The sequence below is a fragment of the Chrysochloris asiatica genome, unplaced genomic scaffold (genome assembly GCF_000296735.1).
Source record: "Chrysochloris asiatica unplaced genomic scaffold, ChrAsi1.0 scaffold00105, whole genome shotgun sequence".
Classification (NCBI taxonomy): Eukaryota; Metazoa; Chordata; class Mammalia; order Afrosoricida; family Chrysochloridae; genus Chrysochloris; species Chrysochloris asiatica.
The window spans coordinates 3,351,347-3,369,722 of record NW_006408623.1 but is presented as its reverse complement, the minus strand read 5'-3'; the positions used below and the strand labels follow the sequence as shown (position 1 = coordinate 3,369,722).

The window sequence follows — 18,376 nt, the reverse complement described above, 5'->3', positions numbered from 1 at the left end:
ATGCTGACTCCCCCTCCCCCCTCCTGAGTTCCATGGATCACCTCACCAATCCACGAAGTTATATTAAGATGTACACACACACACACATACTTCTGTAGCTTCAGCCAAATATCAAGTGGGTGTTTGTATGAGATTACCCACCGCCACATTGTTAGGGTTTGTAGCTCTTCCTTGTGCAAACCCTAAGCCATGGTGGCACGCGCCACGGGTGTGAACAGTAATTGCTTCACAATACATGCTGCTTCTCGTGGTTCCATGTCACTTTCACCTACATTCTTTTTGCTCATCCTGAGAGCTAAGGGACAGGACTTTTTAATCTCTGGTTTCCAATGACTGAACCTAACCTCCAAGATCACAAGGTTCATTAAATAGAGAAACAGTTCTCTATTAAAGTGAGTCTTCTATCCCTCTCGGTATAGAACCACGTCACAGAGGAGGCAGTGGTGATGTCCACATCCTCCCATGGTATCTGAAGAGGGATCCATCAAGAACAAGGGGAGTGTTGTCACCTGCCCCTTCCCAGCCATCAGAGCAGGCAGGAATTAGGAGAGACACATACACACCTGTGCTGCCCTGGTCACGCACACCAGCCTCCAGTGCCATACAGAGAGATGGCACCCACCTTATACCAAGTGTGCTCACCTCTGACGCCTGCCCGGGCAGCCTTCACGCACCAAATTCCAACATCTCAACTCTCACGCAGAGACCTGCCCTGTTCTGAAATCTTCTCTTCTTTCTGTGCGTTTGTTTCAACTAGAAAACCTTACTGGAACCAAAATGTGAGTGGAAGTCTGGAAGTCTAGCTGTGGTTACCACAGATATTAAACATATCCCGGCCCACTGCTCAGGGCCACAGGCTGCCCCATCTGGCCTTGTGTGCAAATTTCTATGATACATTTTTGAGAACACACACACACACATACTCAAAAAGTATAATAAAAAGGAATTGTCAAATGATGTTGACTTCCCTTTCAGGAGACAGTGTCCTCAACCCCAAAGGCTGTAGCAGCAGAACATCTCACTCAAGAGAGCCCGTGGGGTCCGTCCCACCACGGCAGTCTGGAGCTCCCGTTGTACTCCAGAAACAACCTGGGAGAAATGGACGCCTTCCCGGAGCCAGGACCCTGCTCCCCATGAGTTGACTTGCCTGGTCACTGATTTAACATTCTTGCTCTCAGAAGTCACACCGAGGACAACACTGTGGTCATCACACCTGACAATTTGTATTCAATTTCGTTGACATCTTGAACAATGGTTTCAAATCTGTTAACTGTGACCACGGTGGACCTAGTACTAGTTCCCACTGGTGTTGAGGGGTCTGTGACTCGCAGCGACCCCGTAAGGACATAGTAGAACTGCCCCATCGGGTTTCCAAGGCAGACATCTTTGTGGAAGCAGACTGCCACATCCTTCTCCTGTGGAATGGTTGGTGGGGTTGAACTGCCAAACTTCTGTCTAGTCGTCAATCACCTTAAGCATCGAGCCACCAGGTCCCCTCGGGTTCTCGGTGGTGGTGGTGGTGTGCAGTCAAGTCGCTTCCAACTCACAGCAACCCTGTATAGGGTTTCCGAGGAGTGGCTGGCACGCACGTTTGAACCGACGCCCCTTGGCAGTTAGCAGTTTAGTGATTATCTATAGCACCAAACCAAGACTCCTTAATTGCCAGGTTGTTATTAAGTGTCATTGAGTCGGTTCCAACTTACATCGACCCTGTACAGGATTTGTGAGGAGTGGATTTGAACAGCCAAATCTTGTGGTTAGCTGTCCAGCGCTTATCCACAGTGCCACACCAGGACTCCTAACCAACAGTGGTGGCGCTATCAAAGTTGGTTTCAACTCGCTGAGCTCCTGTGTAGGGTTTCCAAGGCTATAAATCTTTACACAGCAAAAATCTCAGTTTTCTACCACAGAGCAGCTGGTGGATTTGAACTACTGACCACGTGCTTAGCAGCCCACCGTGTAAACCACTATGCTACCAGGGCGCCTTCTGGTTCTATTTACTCACTTTGAAATATCTTTGGAGTCCTGACATGGTGCTGCAGGGTTAATGCGCTGGACAGCAATGTCAGTTTGAACCGCAATGTCGCTGGTTCAAGCTCACCAGCCACTCCTCGGAAACCCTATACAGAGTCACTATGAGGAGGAACCGACTCAATGGCACTTGACAACAAATATCTTTAGAAGACCAAACAACTCTGCTTCTCCTCATTGAATCAACTTTGCACTTTCTGACGGCATGACCATAAAAGCTGACTAGCAAGCACACCTGCCCTCGGGTAGAGTGTCTAAGGACAGAGATGCTGCGGTTTGTTTTTTCAAACGTTTGTGGCATGTAGGATCAGCAGTTCAAAACCCCCAGCTGCTCCTCGGAAACCCTATACAGGGTCTCTATGGGTCAGAACCAACTCAACAGCATTTAATAATACTCTTTAAAAGTAACCAAGAATTTTTTTTAAAAATCATTTTTTAAAAGCAACAAGCAGCACTGTGGGACCCCAGGGTCCTTGGTGTGCTCGTATCCCAAAGTACCTGAGACTGTCCGGTGCCTGGGGGATGGGCAGTAAAGCATCTTGTTCACAAATAGAACAAAGAGAGAAATGAATGAGTGGGCAGCCGGTCCAGCCCTGCATTCAGCATCATTTCATTTTTCTACCTGACACCATCGTTTTGCTGGTAAGGTCAAATGATGCTCAGTTCAACTCATTGACCGCATCGACGTAAAGGCCACTTGCCTTCTAGTCAGCTCTGGCGCCCAGTGACCCCGTGGGGGTCAGGGAGTGACCCCGTGGGGGTCAGGGTAGAACTGTGCTCCAAAAGGTGACAGTTTTGGAAGTAGATAGCTGGGCCTATCTTTTGAGGTGTTGCTGGGTGAGTTTAAGTGCCCCCACCAACGGTTGACAGAATTAACCCATATGCATCATGGGGGTGGGGAGCCTGGGGGTACCCACGTAAAGCCTCCTACCTCGCAGCCCTCCTTGATCATCCATTCAATTACCCCACAGTGGCCTCCATCGGCAGCCCAGTGGAGAGCTGTGCAGCCTCCCAGGTCTCTAGTCTCCCAGGAAGCGCCGTGTTTCCGGAGATACTTCACAACATCCAGGTGCCCCGCATAGCACGCAAGCATGAGGCTGTAAGAGATGGAGGCCGCCATATTGGATGGCTGTAAGAGATGGCGGCAGCCATACTGGATGGCTGTAAGAGATGGCGGCAGCCATGTTGGATGGTAAATGCACAGGGGTGGGAGGGTCAGCCCAATCCAGCAGTCACCAAACACAGTGATTGTGTCATCCCACTGTTGCGGATGTTCTTGTGTGCCGTGGAGCCAATGCCTACTATTAGCACTGTAGGATAAAGCACCAGACTGCAAGCTTGATCTGAACTGCAAGGTGGCAGTTCAAACCCACTGGCTGCTCCTCAGAAACCCTATGCAGGGTTGTCAGGAGTCGGAACCAACTGGACGGCATTTACCACCACCAACAGGACAGAGGAGAACTGCCCCATACGGTTACCTAGGCCCTAACCTTCACAAAGGTAGATGGCTATGTTTTTATAGACAAAGAACAGATCGGTGACCACTAGAGGTTGGGGGAGGGGGAGAAGGAAGAGTCCAGCTGGAAAGGGCTGGGAAGAGAGGTCATTTGCTGACCACTTAGTCTGTGCTGTGTCCGGATCTAGAGAAAACAATAAACCTCACAGACGCCATGTAGGCACCCCAAAGAAAGAGAGGCTCGATGGGTAAGGGAACAAGCCGGCTTCTGTTGCCATCATCGTTCCTGGGGGACGTACTCACCTGGTGCCAGCAGAAGAAACGGACTTGAGATACTGATGTGAAATCAGAAACGCTTTGGGGACAAGTCTAGAGACACTCTTCTGGGATCCTCAGCACCCTTCATGCCACATCCCACTGCCGTACCTGTCCTTACCACTTCCGTTCTTCAGATTCACGTCGGTGCCATTGGAAACTAGAAGCTTCACAAGCCTACAGACAAAGGTAGAGGCAGCCAGGGAGTACCATGGCAGGCTCAGTCATGGACTCACTCACGTTACGTTCTTCTCCCACTGCAGCCATGAGCAGGCCAGAAAACAATCGTGCTTTTTCACAAACAACACGTGCCTTCCACTCTCCTCGCCAACTGTTCTGTCTAGGAGGCATTTCTGTAAATGTGTTGTACTGATTTTTTACAAGAACAGGTTAAAAAAAAAATTGGCATCGCCACCTTTGGGAAGGCAGCTGGAAAAGAAGCTAGAAGGTGTGAATTGACTTGTGGGGGGAAAAAAGTACACTACCTCTGTACATGAAGATGGGGTCTTCACCCTCTGGGCAAATTACTGGTCAAAAACTGAGCTATCAAGATAATTCAGTCATTTTAATGATCATTTCTAATAAATATTCAAATGGCAACATTTAATGAAAATGCTCGTCCACATTGTTCAAAATGTCATTTTAAACACAATTGAAATATAAAGATGATTTTAAAATAAGATATTAGTATACATGCTTATCTCTTTTGCGGGGGACTGGGGTGGGATGACTGATCTTTGCTTTGCCAAATTGAAGGCCTGTTCTCCGTCTTGGGCATGGCCACAACTTTTTACACAGAAGCACTTTACACACTGTACAATGTTCACTGATAGGTGAAACCAAGAATAAGAATATGAGTCTGAGTAGGCAAAGACGGGTGAAGAGTAAGCCAGGAGTAAACCTCTGAAATCAAAGGGGAAGCAGCATTCTGTAGATGTGATCTGAGGGGAGGAAATGGCTCAGTCAAGGAGCCACTGGGGAAGAGGTCAGTGAGCAGGGTACAGGGAGAAAAGAACTATCAAACAACCTTTGGCACAGAGACCGGGTAAGCATTCACGAAGACATTAAATCATAAGAACATGACTTGGAGTTTGAAGGGAAAGAAATTTACCACAAGCCGCCTCTGGAACAAACCAAATACAGTTGGAATCTTACAGCCCAAGCCTTGTATCACCACTTTCTTTTCCCCAAAAGGTCATGCTACTGATAATTAAATTCTGAGGACAAGAACCCAGATGGCTAGAGGGAGATGCGTACACATAGAATCTTAAAAAATTAAAGAGAGATAAAAGTAAAATGATTCAAGTACTGGTGGAGGACAGACAAAAGCTCAGGCATAATGAGACACCATCTCAGCCATCCTAGGAGGGGAATTTGTTTTCCAGAATTAATATCTGCCCCCTCTTTTTTCAAAGAAATTTCAATTCCAATAACTACTTTTCCCTGGAGGCATAAGATATATTGAATACAATTAACCACCTCTCTTCCCTAACACATAATTACACAGTTCACAATCCTCTCCCTCCTACTAAAAGCAAACAAAAACAAGGCGGATTCTGGAAGTGCCATGTGCTAAGGCTTTGGGAAGAGACAAGAAGTGGCGTTCCTCCACAATCTTCTGCTTCCCAGCCGAACCCAAGGGATGAAGACAAACGCCGTACCTGGTGTATCCTTTCTGGGCCGCTACCATCAGTGCAGTAAAGCCAAACTTATTAGGAACATCAACCTTCACGTGGCTTGTGGGAAAACACAGAGCAGAGACATTAGCAAGCCTGCCAGGGCTCCCTGTAGGTTTGTGGCTGGGCACAGGTGGATGCCAGGGCTCATTTAACAAAAATTCCCTTCTTCTGGGCCATTAAATCTTTGTTGTCTCAGACTGAATTCCCTAATATTTTAAGAGATCCAAATGTGCAGGAATAGAAGAGCAAATTGCTGCGATTGCACTTGAAATGGGCATTCACTCCAATTCAGAGCCAGCCCTCCATGTCAGGAAACTTCCCACTGAGGGCACAGCCTTTGCTGAGGGAATGTTCTCCTCAGCACTGAGCAGAGAAGCCTGTGTGTGAGTTTCTCTCTGCAGCCCATCCCCTATCACGTCCTCAGTGTTAACGTGATACCATGCCAAGCTGAAGGCAAAGCTGCTGATCATCAGCATGGAACTCTGGCTACTTATGGTAGCCCTGTCTTCTCCAACTTCGAGGCCCAATTCACAAACGATTTGTCTTTGGAGGTGCTCAGGGCCCGTGTTTTAAGAAAATCCTAAAACACGTCTGTTTTCCATTTAGAGGGCAACTTTAGATCAAAACCCATCTGAGGTGCGTGCATAGACTCGCCATTTCAGCTCGAGTTGTCTTAGCATCACTGCGCTAGAAATAAGCGTATGTGATTCCCCGTTTGATTAGAAATTAGATGTAAGGATTTTGGGTGAAACCTGCCTATGAGCTGTGATATATAAGCAAGCCTCAGAAATATTGATGGGGAGAAAATATGATATCCACATGTGTAATTTCCTTTAATGAAAGTACTTAAACAATTATGAAAATGAGCAAGGGTAAGGCTTTCTGATTATTATCTTTCCCAACTTTGGTAAGCCCTGGTAGGGTAGTGGGTTACACACGTGGTTGGCTAACCCTAAGATCAGCAGTTCAAACCCACCAGTCACACCAAGGGATAAGGAGGAGGCTTTCTGCTCTAGGTAAGATTTGTTGTTGTTAAGTGTCTTCGAGTCAGTTCCAACTCACAGTGACCCTGTATAGAGTTTCTGAGAGCGGCTGGTGAGTTTGAACCACCAACCTCATGGTTCAACTTTGCAGTCCAGCACATTAACCCACAGCACCACACCAGGACTCAGAAATGCTCTACGGAGTCGCAGTGGAGTCGGAATCAACTCTAACGGCATACAACAACAACAACAAACTCTGCTGAATGCCCAATAATCATAGAGCCAGTTTCCAACAGCCCGGGAAATGTTAGAAAAATGAGAAAAAGCTGGATCATGCAATTCATTTACAAACAATAGAAATGAACAAACAAACAAAACCAGAGAGATCTCTCACCCTCCTTGAAGGATTCGAACAAGCAAATCTTCATCGTTCACGTTGACAGCGCGATGGAAATGCTCGCTACTCATGGGTTCTCCTGAGGAAATGAGACAGAGCATCGTCATCCAAGACATAATGTGAGCGCCTCCATCCCAGCCATATGCCTCCTGTGCCTTTAAGTGGATGGCCACCCTCACCTCCAAGAAGGCATATGACTACTCTGCAAACACAGAGTGTTTCCTACTCAGCGCAGCTTAGTGTGTGGACAGACTGGGAAGAACACTGAGTGCGGCCTAGAGGTCTCAGGGAGCTCTGGTGGTGCAGGGCTTAAAGTGGTCTGCTGCAAGTCAAGAGGTGGGCAGTCTGCAAGAACGATGACAGCCTTGGAGACCCCAGCGGGCAGCTCCACCCTGTCCTCTAGGGTTGCTATGAGTTGGAACCGACTCGACAGCTTAGAACCACCACCACCACAACAACAACAACCACAACAACAAAGGTTTAAGATGCTTGCAAGTTTTAGAAGCGCTGCTTTGTGACCTGAGTTTTGACATTTGAAAAGAAGTCTTTTCGATATCATAAAATAAGCTGAGTTAAAAACCCTGAACTCCAAACCCACAGCCATCAAGTCGATTCTGACTCACAGTGACCTTAGAGAGGATCTCCAAAGCGGTCAGTCTCTGCAAGAGCAGCCAGCCTCATCTTTCTCCCATGGAGCAGCTGGTGGGCTTGAACCACCGACCTTGAGGTTAGCAGCCCAGCACTTAACCTGCAGTGCCACCACAGCTCCTTCAGCTGAGTTGTTGGACTTCATAAATGTCTCTTATATGCAAGAAGCAGCTTAGCCAGTGTTACAGTGCGGGGGCTTCATCCTTCAAAACGTCACCAGACCATTTAACAACCCAACAAAAATTGCCTTCACATCTGACATCCAAGAGCTCAGTCCTCCCCAGGAAGATGACATTCATGTAGACCTTGTCTTTCCTGAGCGTCTGGGGTGGACGGGGTTGTGTATGTGTGTGTAGTGGTGGTGGTGGTGGGGGGGGGTGTCCCAGTGGCAGGTGAAAATTGTGTTGATGCTAGACTGTCAGCTATCAATGGAGCCCTGATGATTTTGTGGGCTAAGTGCCGTGCTGTTACCATAACGTCAGTGGTTCAAACCTACCAGGTGGCTCCAAGGGAGAAAGATGAGGCTGGCTCTTCCAGTAAAGGTTTACAGCCCCCAAAACCCTATATAGGGTCTCTATGAGTCAGAATCAACTGAACGGAGCAATAGATTTGGTGTTTTGGTAATCTATGAAGTATTCAGCAGCATGAACGAGAAAGTTTAATGTGACAATGGCCAAAATGTAACACAAAGACACCAAGTGAGCACAGATTGTTGGGAAAATGGATCCGATACACTTTGCCCCATCCAGAGTAGCTATACACCTGCAATTTGTTTTTAAAAATGAAAAGAAAAAAAAAGTCACATCTGCAAAGCACAATAAAGCAAAGACTGCCTGTATCCATCCATAAGATACCCACACACACACACACTGCCTACAGAGGTCCACCCCTCACTGTACCCACCACACACACAATCTGGCCTGCAGAGATGCTTTGGGCCCCTTGGCAGGGGTCAGACATGTGCCTGCAACTCTCCTTACATAAGACGGGGGGAGGAGGGGGTGCGGCTCTGGGATGTAGCTCCCCAGCACAGGAGCCCCTCTTCCTCCTTGTTTCCTGACTCCGCTGTGCACAGAGATCTGGGCAGAGAATGAACTGCTAACACTTGGCCAGGGGGGAAGGGGGGTGTGCCAGCAGCAGAACGAAGCTGCTCACTGACACCTTTCTCTTCTTTTCTGGCCAATAAATGTGTGTCAGGTGAACACTGCTTTGAAATGACTTTTGTCTGCCTATCTCCTAGAGAGATCTTGTTGGCTGTATCATATTCTTCTTCCTCTTTGCCATACACCACAGCTCTCTCAGACCCAGAGCTCCAGACATAGGCGTCCCACAGCTCTCACGGTCTCTCAACAGAGGTCATCGTGGCCAGGTGCTTGTCAGCAGCAGGGGTGTGCCCCCCGCCCCAGAACTGTGACAATGTCTAGAAACATATTGGTTGCTACCACCTGGGTAGGGAGAATCCTTCTGGCATCTCGTGGGTTGAGACCAGGTTTGCTGCTAAATACACCTCCAAGGATGCACAGAACAGCCGAGTGAACTCTGGCCTCAGAAGTATGCACTTAAAATTATATTCTGTGATGCGGCACACCCAGGTGGATAAACTCAACCTATGGAGTGTTTCCCTTCCTTCCCACTCCCCAGAAAGAAAAGGGGGGCTGGTGGGAGTGTAGAAGTCTCCATTATCCCACCACACAGGCCTCACCCACCCCACATCCATGACACTCTCACATTGACTGCCACCCAGAATGCAAAGCAAGTCATGTGCAGAGAGTCACCTGCAGGAACACACGAAAACACATGGGATTTCTGTTCGATTTTTAAATGTGGTCTCCCAAGTCAAATCCTGAGAATTCAGTTGTGTAGTAAGCTTTCTCCAGCACTCTGCTTCCAAGTCTCCTTCAAACCACATGACTGAGGTGAGAAAGGTTGAATTAACTGTCCAAGATCATCCAGCCAGTGGCAGACCGCTCCAGAATTCAAGGCCATGCTGATCTGATGGGCACACCCCTTCCTGTTGGCATTTTACTCAATAATGTGGCATCTGCCCAATTCACCAAGGCTTCCACTTTCATGATGTTTTTTATACAGACACTCACCTTAAGAATGGCTCCACTGCCCCCCAGCACCCCCGATGATGTGTGAAATGAAAGGGGACGCCCAAACAGCTTCAGGAAGTGCTAACTTTCTGTGATTTTAAAGGGAAGCTCTAAGGCTGCACCCCACACCACACCTACATCCCATGCCATCATCTGTCTTCTCTGGCTGCTGGGCTCTCTCAGAAGGGCACTCCTAGTTCATCTTAACCCGGAAGCTCAGCAGCATGCAAGTATCAGAAAACGAAAGAAGTTCATTCCATACTGTTTGAGCACTGTTTGTAGCAGAGACTGGGGCAGGTTGATCTTATAGTCTACTTCAGAGTGTTTGCCTATTCCAACTTCTGCCAAGACATAATTGGCGCTCAACTTATTCTGAAGACAGAGGTGAGACCCTCACAGATACAGGAGAGAACAACCATAAACGTTCATCATTCTGGACATGACAATCAACTCCTGGCTCCTTCCTTCGCCACATCCACACTAAGAGGCACAGAGGAGTGTCATCCTAACAATCCCCATCAAACTCGGCCCCCAAAACCCCCACGGGTGACATGAACTAAACTGAACAAAGAATGGAAGGTTCTCATTCCAGCACACAGCTCTCTCCTTTCTACACCTATTACAGGCAGGAGAGGCACACAGAACACAGAGGGAAACGCCGGGTGGGCAAAATCCTCTACCCTTCAAGACTGTGGGTCCCACCCAGAGGACTGCCATAGACCAGCACATCTGGACATGAATAAGAGGCAGAGCCTTGGCCACCTCGGGCTTGCTTCTTCCCCGTATTTACCCAGTGAGTGCTGCACTGACAAGCTTCCCACTATCATTGCCCAGTGCTGTTCCTCTGTGTGGAACCAGCCCAGGACTCAGACCCTGTGAAGGGGAGGGCCAAGGTGGTCTTCAGCAAGTCATCAGCCAGGCTCTACCTGCAAGAGGGTCACGGGATGCAGACGTGCTGGCAGGTACGACGACCACGCGGTGGTAAACACCTTGCTGAGCGGAATCTAAGTCTCTATTAAATGCCGCGAAAAAATGACAAGCTCCTTGGAGAAGGTATTTGCCAATTAACAAGTAGCAGCTGTTTTTCTTTCTTAAGGACCCAACTGATTAAAATTGCATGCCTCATTTAAGCAAGTCTCCTGTACTTTACCTGAAAGAGTTTTTTTTTTTTAAATATTAAAAAAGACTGAGCATCCTTTATTCAAACAAAGTATGTGTTTGTGCGATGGATTAAAAGTACTTTCAAACTGAACTGCAAATGATGAACCCACAGAAGCATTTTCACTTGTTTTGTAGTTTGTGCATTTTAAATTTTTTGTTTAGTGTGGTATTCTCCTTAACAGAGGCTGATTTGGAAATACTAACAATAGCACAAGAAGGCAGCAGCCTACCAGCAAAGCCAAGAGCGTTCCCAAAGGAAGAGACCCCCACAGCCCCTCACCCACCCACACCTCGCCGCCCCCCAACCTGGGCATTCACAACACAAAGAAGTAACTCAGGTTCTACTGCTGAGCTGTTTTCTGAAATCTCCTCCAAGCTCCAGTAGCTAAATCTCTCTCACGTCAACACAAATGCCTTCCATGCAGTCACATTATAAAGTACGTCCTCTCAAAAGGGCAGCACTCACCTACGACGTGCACGAGGAGGAATAGAAATGGGCAACACAGGAAGGAAATGGGATCTGTAACATTACATTGTAGGGATTGCAATCAATGAGATGAAACAAAAGGCGTGTGAATCACCTTCCCCATTCACAAGAGGAAATTTCCTACAGGAAGAAAGAAGGCCCTCCTTCTGCTGTGTGACCCCATCACTAACTACCCACCTTCGATTGTTTCCTTGAAGTTAGTTTCCTGGCTAGCGGAGCACCACCAGGAATGCAAGCCAAGTCTCTGCTCTCAGCTTTAACTCGGAGTTTATTAAACTAAGAGGGCTCCAATCTTCAAGATGCCCTCATTTTCAACTGAAGATACGCAGGCTGACACAAAATTGGAATTCTCCGTAACCCACAGCAAACATATCCATGAATAAATGCCTGAAGGACACAACTGAGATCCACAGAAAATACATACAACATTCACGGTGAGGTTGCCGCTGTGTTGGTTCTGGGGCACAGTGACCCCACGTGCCAGAGAACGAAGCAGTGTTCGGTTGGGTACCATCCTCACTCTTGGCCCATTGTTGCAGCCTCTATGTCATTCCACCTCACTGAGGGGCTTCCTTTTTTCCCTGGACCCTCCATTTTACCAAGCGTGGCGTCCTTTTCCAACTACTGCACTGGATGAAATCTTAAAGCAACTTTTACTCACTAGAAAAGCCACCCAAACAGACGAGTCTGCACTTGCAGTGGGAGGCCAGGAAGATGGTTTCCAGCACTTTGGATCTTTACAAACTTCTAGCTCAAAGTATCTGCACACTTAGAAAGTGAACTGGGGAAACAGGCTCCAACTGAGGCCAGCCTCTCTGGTCACCACTTCCATGGAGGAAGGGGGGATGCTCTCCCCATTCCACAGTGGAAGTAGCAATGCTAACTTGCCCTCTCCTCCTCCCTCACATCATCCCCAGGAATCAGATGTGTGTCAAGTGAAGTTGTCCAAAGAGGCAAAATCCTACATCACCATCCTGGCCCAGGGCCCCCCAGACAGGCAGTCTAATGCCCCACGTGGGAGAAGCTGGGCCCATACACACACCCCTTTTGTACCAAAGGGATGTTATCTACAGTCCAGGCGTGCACACAACTCTCTCAGTTGGTGAAAGCACAGTTCGAATCCCCTTATGTGGTAGCCAGGTCTACCCACGTGACTATGCCATCACTGGGTGGAAGAACAGCATAGTTGTTCTTCTCATGCAATTGAGTAGAAGGCAGTGTTTACCTCTGAACTGCTCATCATCTTCATGTGTTCTGAAGGGCTTTCTTATACTCACTGGTTGTAGACACAGAAATGACTGGGCTGTACTGGTATTCTCCAGAGGGGCTGGTGACCTTCAGTCGAAATCGATAGAGGGTCCTTGGCTCCAGACCTTCAACAACATGCTTTGTTGCGTATCCCCTAGGTGGAGAAAGACATGTACACTCATCACACCAGCTGACCTACGAGCAACATTCTCTGGTCAACTGTTGAAGAGCAGCTGGCCAAGTTTCTGAGATAACTATTTCCAGGGCAGCTCTGACCTCTGCTGTGGACCTGCCAGTCTCTCCCACTAGAGACTGCAGCTCTGGGGGAGACAGGGAGCAAGTCCCACCAGGTGACGCCATCTCTGACCCAGGTCACCAATGCAGGGCCTCATCCAGCACTAGCTACCATGAAATTGGGTCCCTTGGACAAATCATCACATTAACCCATGCAGAATGCCCTCAAATGATAAGGTTTCACACATGAACGGTATTCACTCAGGCCGTCAAGCAGTAGATACATGGCTTCCCAGGGGCATCTTGGCATGATGAGAGCAGGGGAGAAGCCCCCAGATGATGACTGTGAATCTACATGCAAACTGCTAACAAAGGGAGAAGAGTGAAGAAGCAAGCACATGCATACCAGAGGAGTATTAGAAACGGACCATGCTATGGGGAAGTCCCACATCTCACACAAGACACCACCATCTTGCAGGGCCCCATGGTCAAATTCATCTAGGAATGCTGCAATCAAGGCTGGCAATAGAGACCCGGAGGGGTAGGCACTGCGTCCAATCATCAGAGCGGCTATAGGATCGGCAAGAATGGGAGCAGGCTTGGCCACTTCTTGGGAGACCTGGACCCAGCAGAGGGGCCGAGATCCCTGCCCCCTCTGCTTGGGAGGTGGTTGGTTCCAGAGGCCTGGCTGGGACATGGTGAGTAGATGTGCTTCCAGGAGATCAGGCCTCCCAAGGTCTACAGAGCTGTATCTACCTTCCCCTAATTGCCAGAAACCTCCAGTTTCCCGTTTACTGTCAAAAATCTTGATTGGTTTCTAATCCTTGATCTTTTTTTTCTTGTACCTCAAAGGTAGGACTCGAGGAGCCATAATTTCTAGTGTTCTTTTTTGCTTCCATGCTCAATACCACCCTGTTCCCCTCGCCTCAGAACCCCCTGCTTAGGTGCTTGCACTCCAAGTCTGCAACTGTTTCCTCCCATTTTTGTCTTGGTCTTGTCTTTGGTGTTTCTTCCATTCTTGCAGATTCCCAAAGACAAAAACCATACTCTACTTTTTCAATGATACTTATGTGCAACCTAACTCATTATACATCAATCCCAGTCCATGTAATTCAACCACCATATACTTGTGCCCTAGGCTTGCAAGGTGTTGGACAGGTGGGGGGTGTAGCCCTGGACCAGCACAGGAACAACATGGACCTGTCAGCAATGGGTGGACCTGCCTCCTGTTGGTGAGGGGGCAGTCAAGCACAGAGCACATAAACTACAGCGTTGCAGTGAACATCATTCCTACTGGAAACTCAACTGGGAGCAAGGCTGGAGATCTGGGTCAGGTGGGCATGCTCACACGTCAGCCGTCAACCACACAGCCTCACTCCCACAAGCCCAGTCTTCCCCCAGCAGAGCCAAACGTATGGCTTGAGAGCAGATATAAGCCTCGGTCTGGAAGCAAACCCCAAAAACCAAGCTTGTTGCCACCAAGTCAACCCCGAGTAAGGGTGACCCTAATCAGACAGAGCAGAACTGTGCCACAAGGTTTCCAATGCTGTCACCTTTATGAAAGCAGGCTGCCACATGTCTCTCGTGTAGAGTGGTGGTGGTTGTGAAGTGCTGTCGAGTCGGTTCCGACCCATAGCAACCCGGTATAGGGTTTCCAAGGAGCAGCTGGTGAGCTTCAAACACCAACCTTGCAGTTCACACGACTTTGCAGTCTGACGCATTAGGCCACAGCACCGCACTCCTGGAGAGTGGTTAGTGGATTCTAATCATTGATCTTTGGTTAGCAGCTCGGCACGCTTAACCCACTGTGCCACAAGGGATCCTGAATCAGAGAGCCCACAAAGTCTTTCAAGTCCCTTCTCCCAAACTCACTCATCCAACCTCCCTCCCATTGTGACTGGCCCCCAGAGAGTCACCCTCTAAGGGAGGGCTCCCAGTGTGAAGGGGGACATGGCCAACAGTGCTCTGTATAGTCCAAGGGGTGTAAGGAGCCCTATGGTCTACTGAGTAGCCAAGGGATGAGGCCTGGATGTGGGTTCCCAAGAGCGCAGTCTCAGAGCCATCTGAGGATCAAGGAAACCATTTTGACAACTGGGAAACAGCTATAATTTCTTCTCAGCATTTCTGTCTGCTGTTTATCCAAAACATAAATGTTCAACATGAAATAAAGTCCGGAACAGTCTGTGATACTTTCTTTATATCACAAGTTACTGCAGGCCCCGAATCTCAATGACTTCTTGGGTGTGGCCCTAATAGAGCACTCAGAGAGAGAGAGCAAGAAAGAGAGACCAGGCCTGAAAGGTGACCTCTAGCAAGTCCCTCTTCACATCGGATAAAGTTCACATCCTCCCCTCTTGAGCAAGCTCGAATGTGGCAGACACAATGCCATGTGAGGTCTGGACTGAGCCCTTAAGGAGACTAGTAGCTTCTGCCTTTGCTCTCTTGGGAGTGAGTCACCAAATAAAGATATCCAACTGCCCTGCTGCAGAGAGTGGCCACTTGGTGAGAAGAGGCCCTGGAGGAAGAAGGCAACGGAGAGAAGAAACCCAGTCAGCCTTCAGCCATCCCAGCCATGTGAGCAGAGGCACCACACATAGATATGAATAAAGCCATTTGGGTCCTCCAATCCCATTTGAGCTGCCTCAGCCAAAAGTCCACAGGAAGCAGGGAGAAGCCACCCTCCCAACCCTACCCGGATTGCACAATCATAAGTAAACACGTAACTGGTTTTGCTTTAAGCTTCTATCATTTCCATTTGTTTTCTGAGAGGTTTGGGATGCACCAACAGACGACTGATTCATCATGTATCAACAAAAGAAGCTATATGAAAGGAAATCAGGAGATACCACCAATGGTTTGAGTCAAGAAACCAAGGAAATAAACACAACGGCACTTAAATAAAAGTTAAAGCTCTGGAGCCAAGATAAATAGTCTGGAAATTGCAGTGGGTTAAAACAGAACAAAACCCCTTAGAACGCAATAGCTCAAGGCATCCTCTCACATATTGGTGGATGTTATTGCAACTGGGTATGCGTCCTTGCTTCTTTGGTTATGTGAACCATATAAACTGAGTCCCCAGTCATTTTGAGCATCAGCAAAGATCTTCAGGAGTGCTATGAGAACTAGACGATCCAAGCCCCAGAAGTAGTGTCAGCTAGCAAAGACTTAACAAAAGTCTAGATGAAAATAAAACCAACAGCCTCTCAATCAAAATACTCCCTATTGCTAAATCTTACAAGATCACACCAAAGTAAATAGCACCTTACCTTCTTAACACTTAGAAAGGGAAAAGGAAGACCTCTTTTAGAAAACTTGTTACGGAGTAACTCTGTGGTGGTGGTTGTTGTTGTTAGGTGCCATCAAGTCAGTACTGACTCATAGCAACCCTATGCACAACAGAATGAAACACTGCCCGGTCCTGGGCCAACCACACTATTGTTGCCATGCTTAAGTCCATCGATGCTGCCACTTGGCCAATCCATCTTTGCTGGGGTCTTCCTGTTTTTCTCTGACCCTCCACCTTACCAAGCATGATATCCTTCTTCAGTGACTGGTCCCTCCTGACAATATGTCTGAAGTATAAGAGACAAAGTTTGGCAATCTTGGTCTTGAAGGAGCACTCTGGCTGCATTTCTTCCAACACAGATCTGTTGGTTCTATGGGCAGCTCATGGAACTTTCAATATTCTTCTCCAACACAGTAACTCAAAAGCATCAATTCTTCTATAGTCTTCCTTATTTGCTGTGCAGCTTTTTCATGCATTTAAGGTTATTGAAAATACCATGGATTGGGTCAGGCACACCTTACGCCTCAAGCTGACATCTTTGCTCTTCAACACTTTAAAAAGGTCTTGTGCAGCAGATTTGCCTAATGCAATACGTGATTTGATTTCTTGACTGCAGCTTCCATGAGTGTTGATACTGGATCCAAGAATAATGAAGTCCTTGACAACTTCAATCTTTTCTCCATTGATAAGAATGTTGTTTCTTGGTGCAGTGGTGAGGATTTTTGTTTTCTTTACATTGAGATGTAATCCATACCGAAGGCTGTGCTCTTTGATCTTCATCACTATTTTAAGTCCTCTTCACTTTCAGCAAACAAGGTTGCATCATCTGCATGTCACGGGTTGTTAATGAGTCTTCCTCCAATCCTGATGCCATGGTTTTCTTCATATAATCCAGCTTTTTGGATTATTTGCTCAGCATACAGGTTGAATAAGTATGGTGAGAGAATACAACCTAGTTGCACACCTTTCTTAATTTTAAAAACCATTCAGTGTTCCAATGTTTTGTTCTAACAACTGCCTCTTGGTCCAGGTACAGATTCCTCATGAGCACAATTAAGTGTTCCAGAATATTCATACTTTGCAATGTTGTCTATAGCTTGTCATGATCCACACAATCGAAAGCCTTTGCCTAGTGAATAAAGCACAGGTAAACATCTTTCTGACATTCTCTACTTCTAGCCAAGATCCATCAGACATCAGTAATGATATCCCTTGTTCCACAGCCTCTTCTGAATCCTCTGTGCTTAGGATGTTCCAATTCCTCCTACTAGGATGTAAGCCCCATGTTCTAAATTAGTTCATTGCTGTATTCCCAGTTTCTGTCTAGCATATTGTTGATTGAATGAATTGACCTTGTCCTGGGCTTGGAGGTTCTCACATCCATGGATAGAAATGGGCCCCATGGAAAGTTATCAAGACATAGCAGGGTATAGGACACAAATGGCAAATAAGGAGGTGTTGGTGTTGGTGGGGATGGTGGTGGCGATGGTGATGGCAGTGGTGGTGGTTGATGGTGGCAGTGGTGTTGATTGTAGCAGTGGTAAGTACCGTCAATCCTATGCCAACTCATAGTAACCCTGTGTGACAGTACAGGTTACCCCAGAGGGTTTTCTATGCTGTTATTTTTACAGGAAGAGATCACAAGGTCTTTTGTCTCCTCCAGAGCTCCTGGCTAGACATAAACCACAACTACCTTGTGGTTAGCTGCCAAGAACCTAACCATCACACCACCAGAGTTTCTTGCCAATTGGAGTTGTTGTTAAGTGCCGTTGAGTTGATTCCGACCCATCATGACCCCGTATAGGGTTTCTGAGGTGCAGCTGGTGAGCTTGAACTGCCAACTTTACTGTTCAAATGGCTTTTCAATCTGGCACATTAACCCACAGCGCCATGCCAGGACAACTACCCAGTAATTAATTACATCACAGACGGGAATCACTAACAAAAGCAATTCATAAATCTATGGAGAAGAGTAAAACTTAACACTGCAGAGACATTGTGACCTACAGACAAGATCTTAGAATTCTTTCCACAGAGAGGGAAATACTCAAAATCGTAAAGAATTCTCAGAACCTACAGTCAAAAACGCAACTGGGGAATAGCTGCCTCCTCAAAGGAAAGCTGACAGTGATAAAGCGAAAGGAGTAAAGCTCGTGGGAGAAAAGCCTGTGGGACCTTCATTTGCTGGTGGGGCACAACTCAAAATGAAGAGAAACAGCTGTAAGCATCCATTGAAAATCAGAACATGGACTGCACGGAGTATGGATCTGGGAAAATTGGAAGTTGTCAAAAATGAAATGGAATGCATAAATATCGATATCTTAGGCATTAGTGAGCTGAAATGGACTGGTATTG

General features: G+C 47.4%; 1 protein-coding gene across 1 annotated transcript in view; it reads right to left on the bottom strand.

Moving 5' to 3' along the window:
- Positions 1-18,376, bottom strand: part of FANK1 (fibronectin type III and ankyrin repeat domains 1) — a 32,977-nt gene that overhangs the window by 6,645 nt on the left and 7,956 nt on the right. Inside the window, exons 3-7 of the mRNA XM_006867471.1 lie at positions 12,531-12,655; positions 6,859-6,940; positions 5,464-5,538; positions 3,914-3,979; positions 2,963-3,128 (exon numbers count right to left, since the gene is read on the bottom strand). Coding sequence (XP_006867533.1) covers positions 2,963-3,128; positions 3,914-3,979; positions 5,464-5,538; positions 6,859-6,940; positions 12,531-12,655 — 514 coding nt within the window. The remainder of the gene's footprint in view (positions 1-2,962; positions 3,129-3,913; positions 3,980-5,463; positions 5,539-6,858; positions 6,941-12,530; positions 12,656-18,376) is intronic.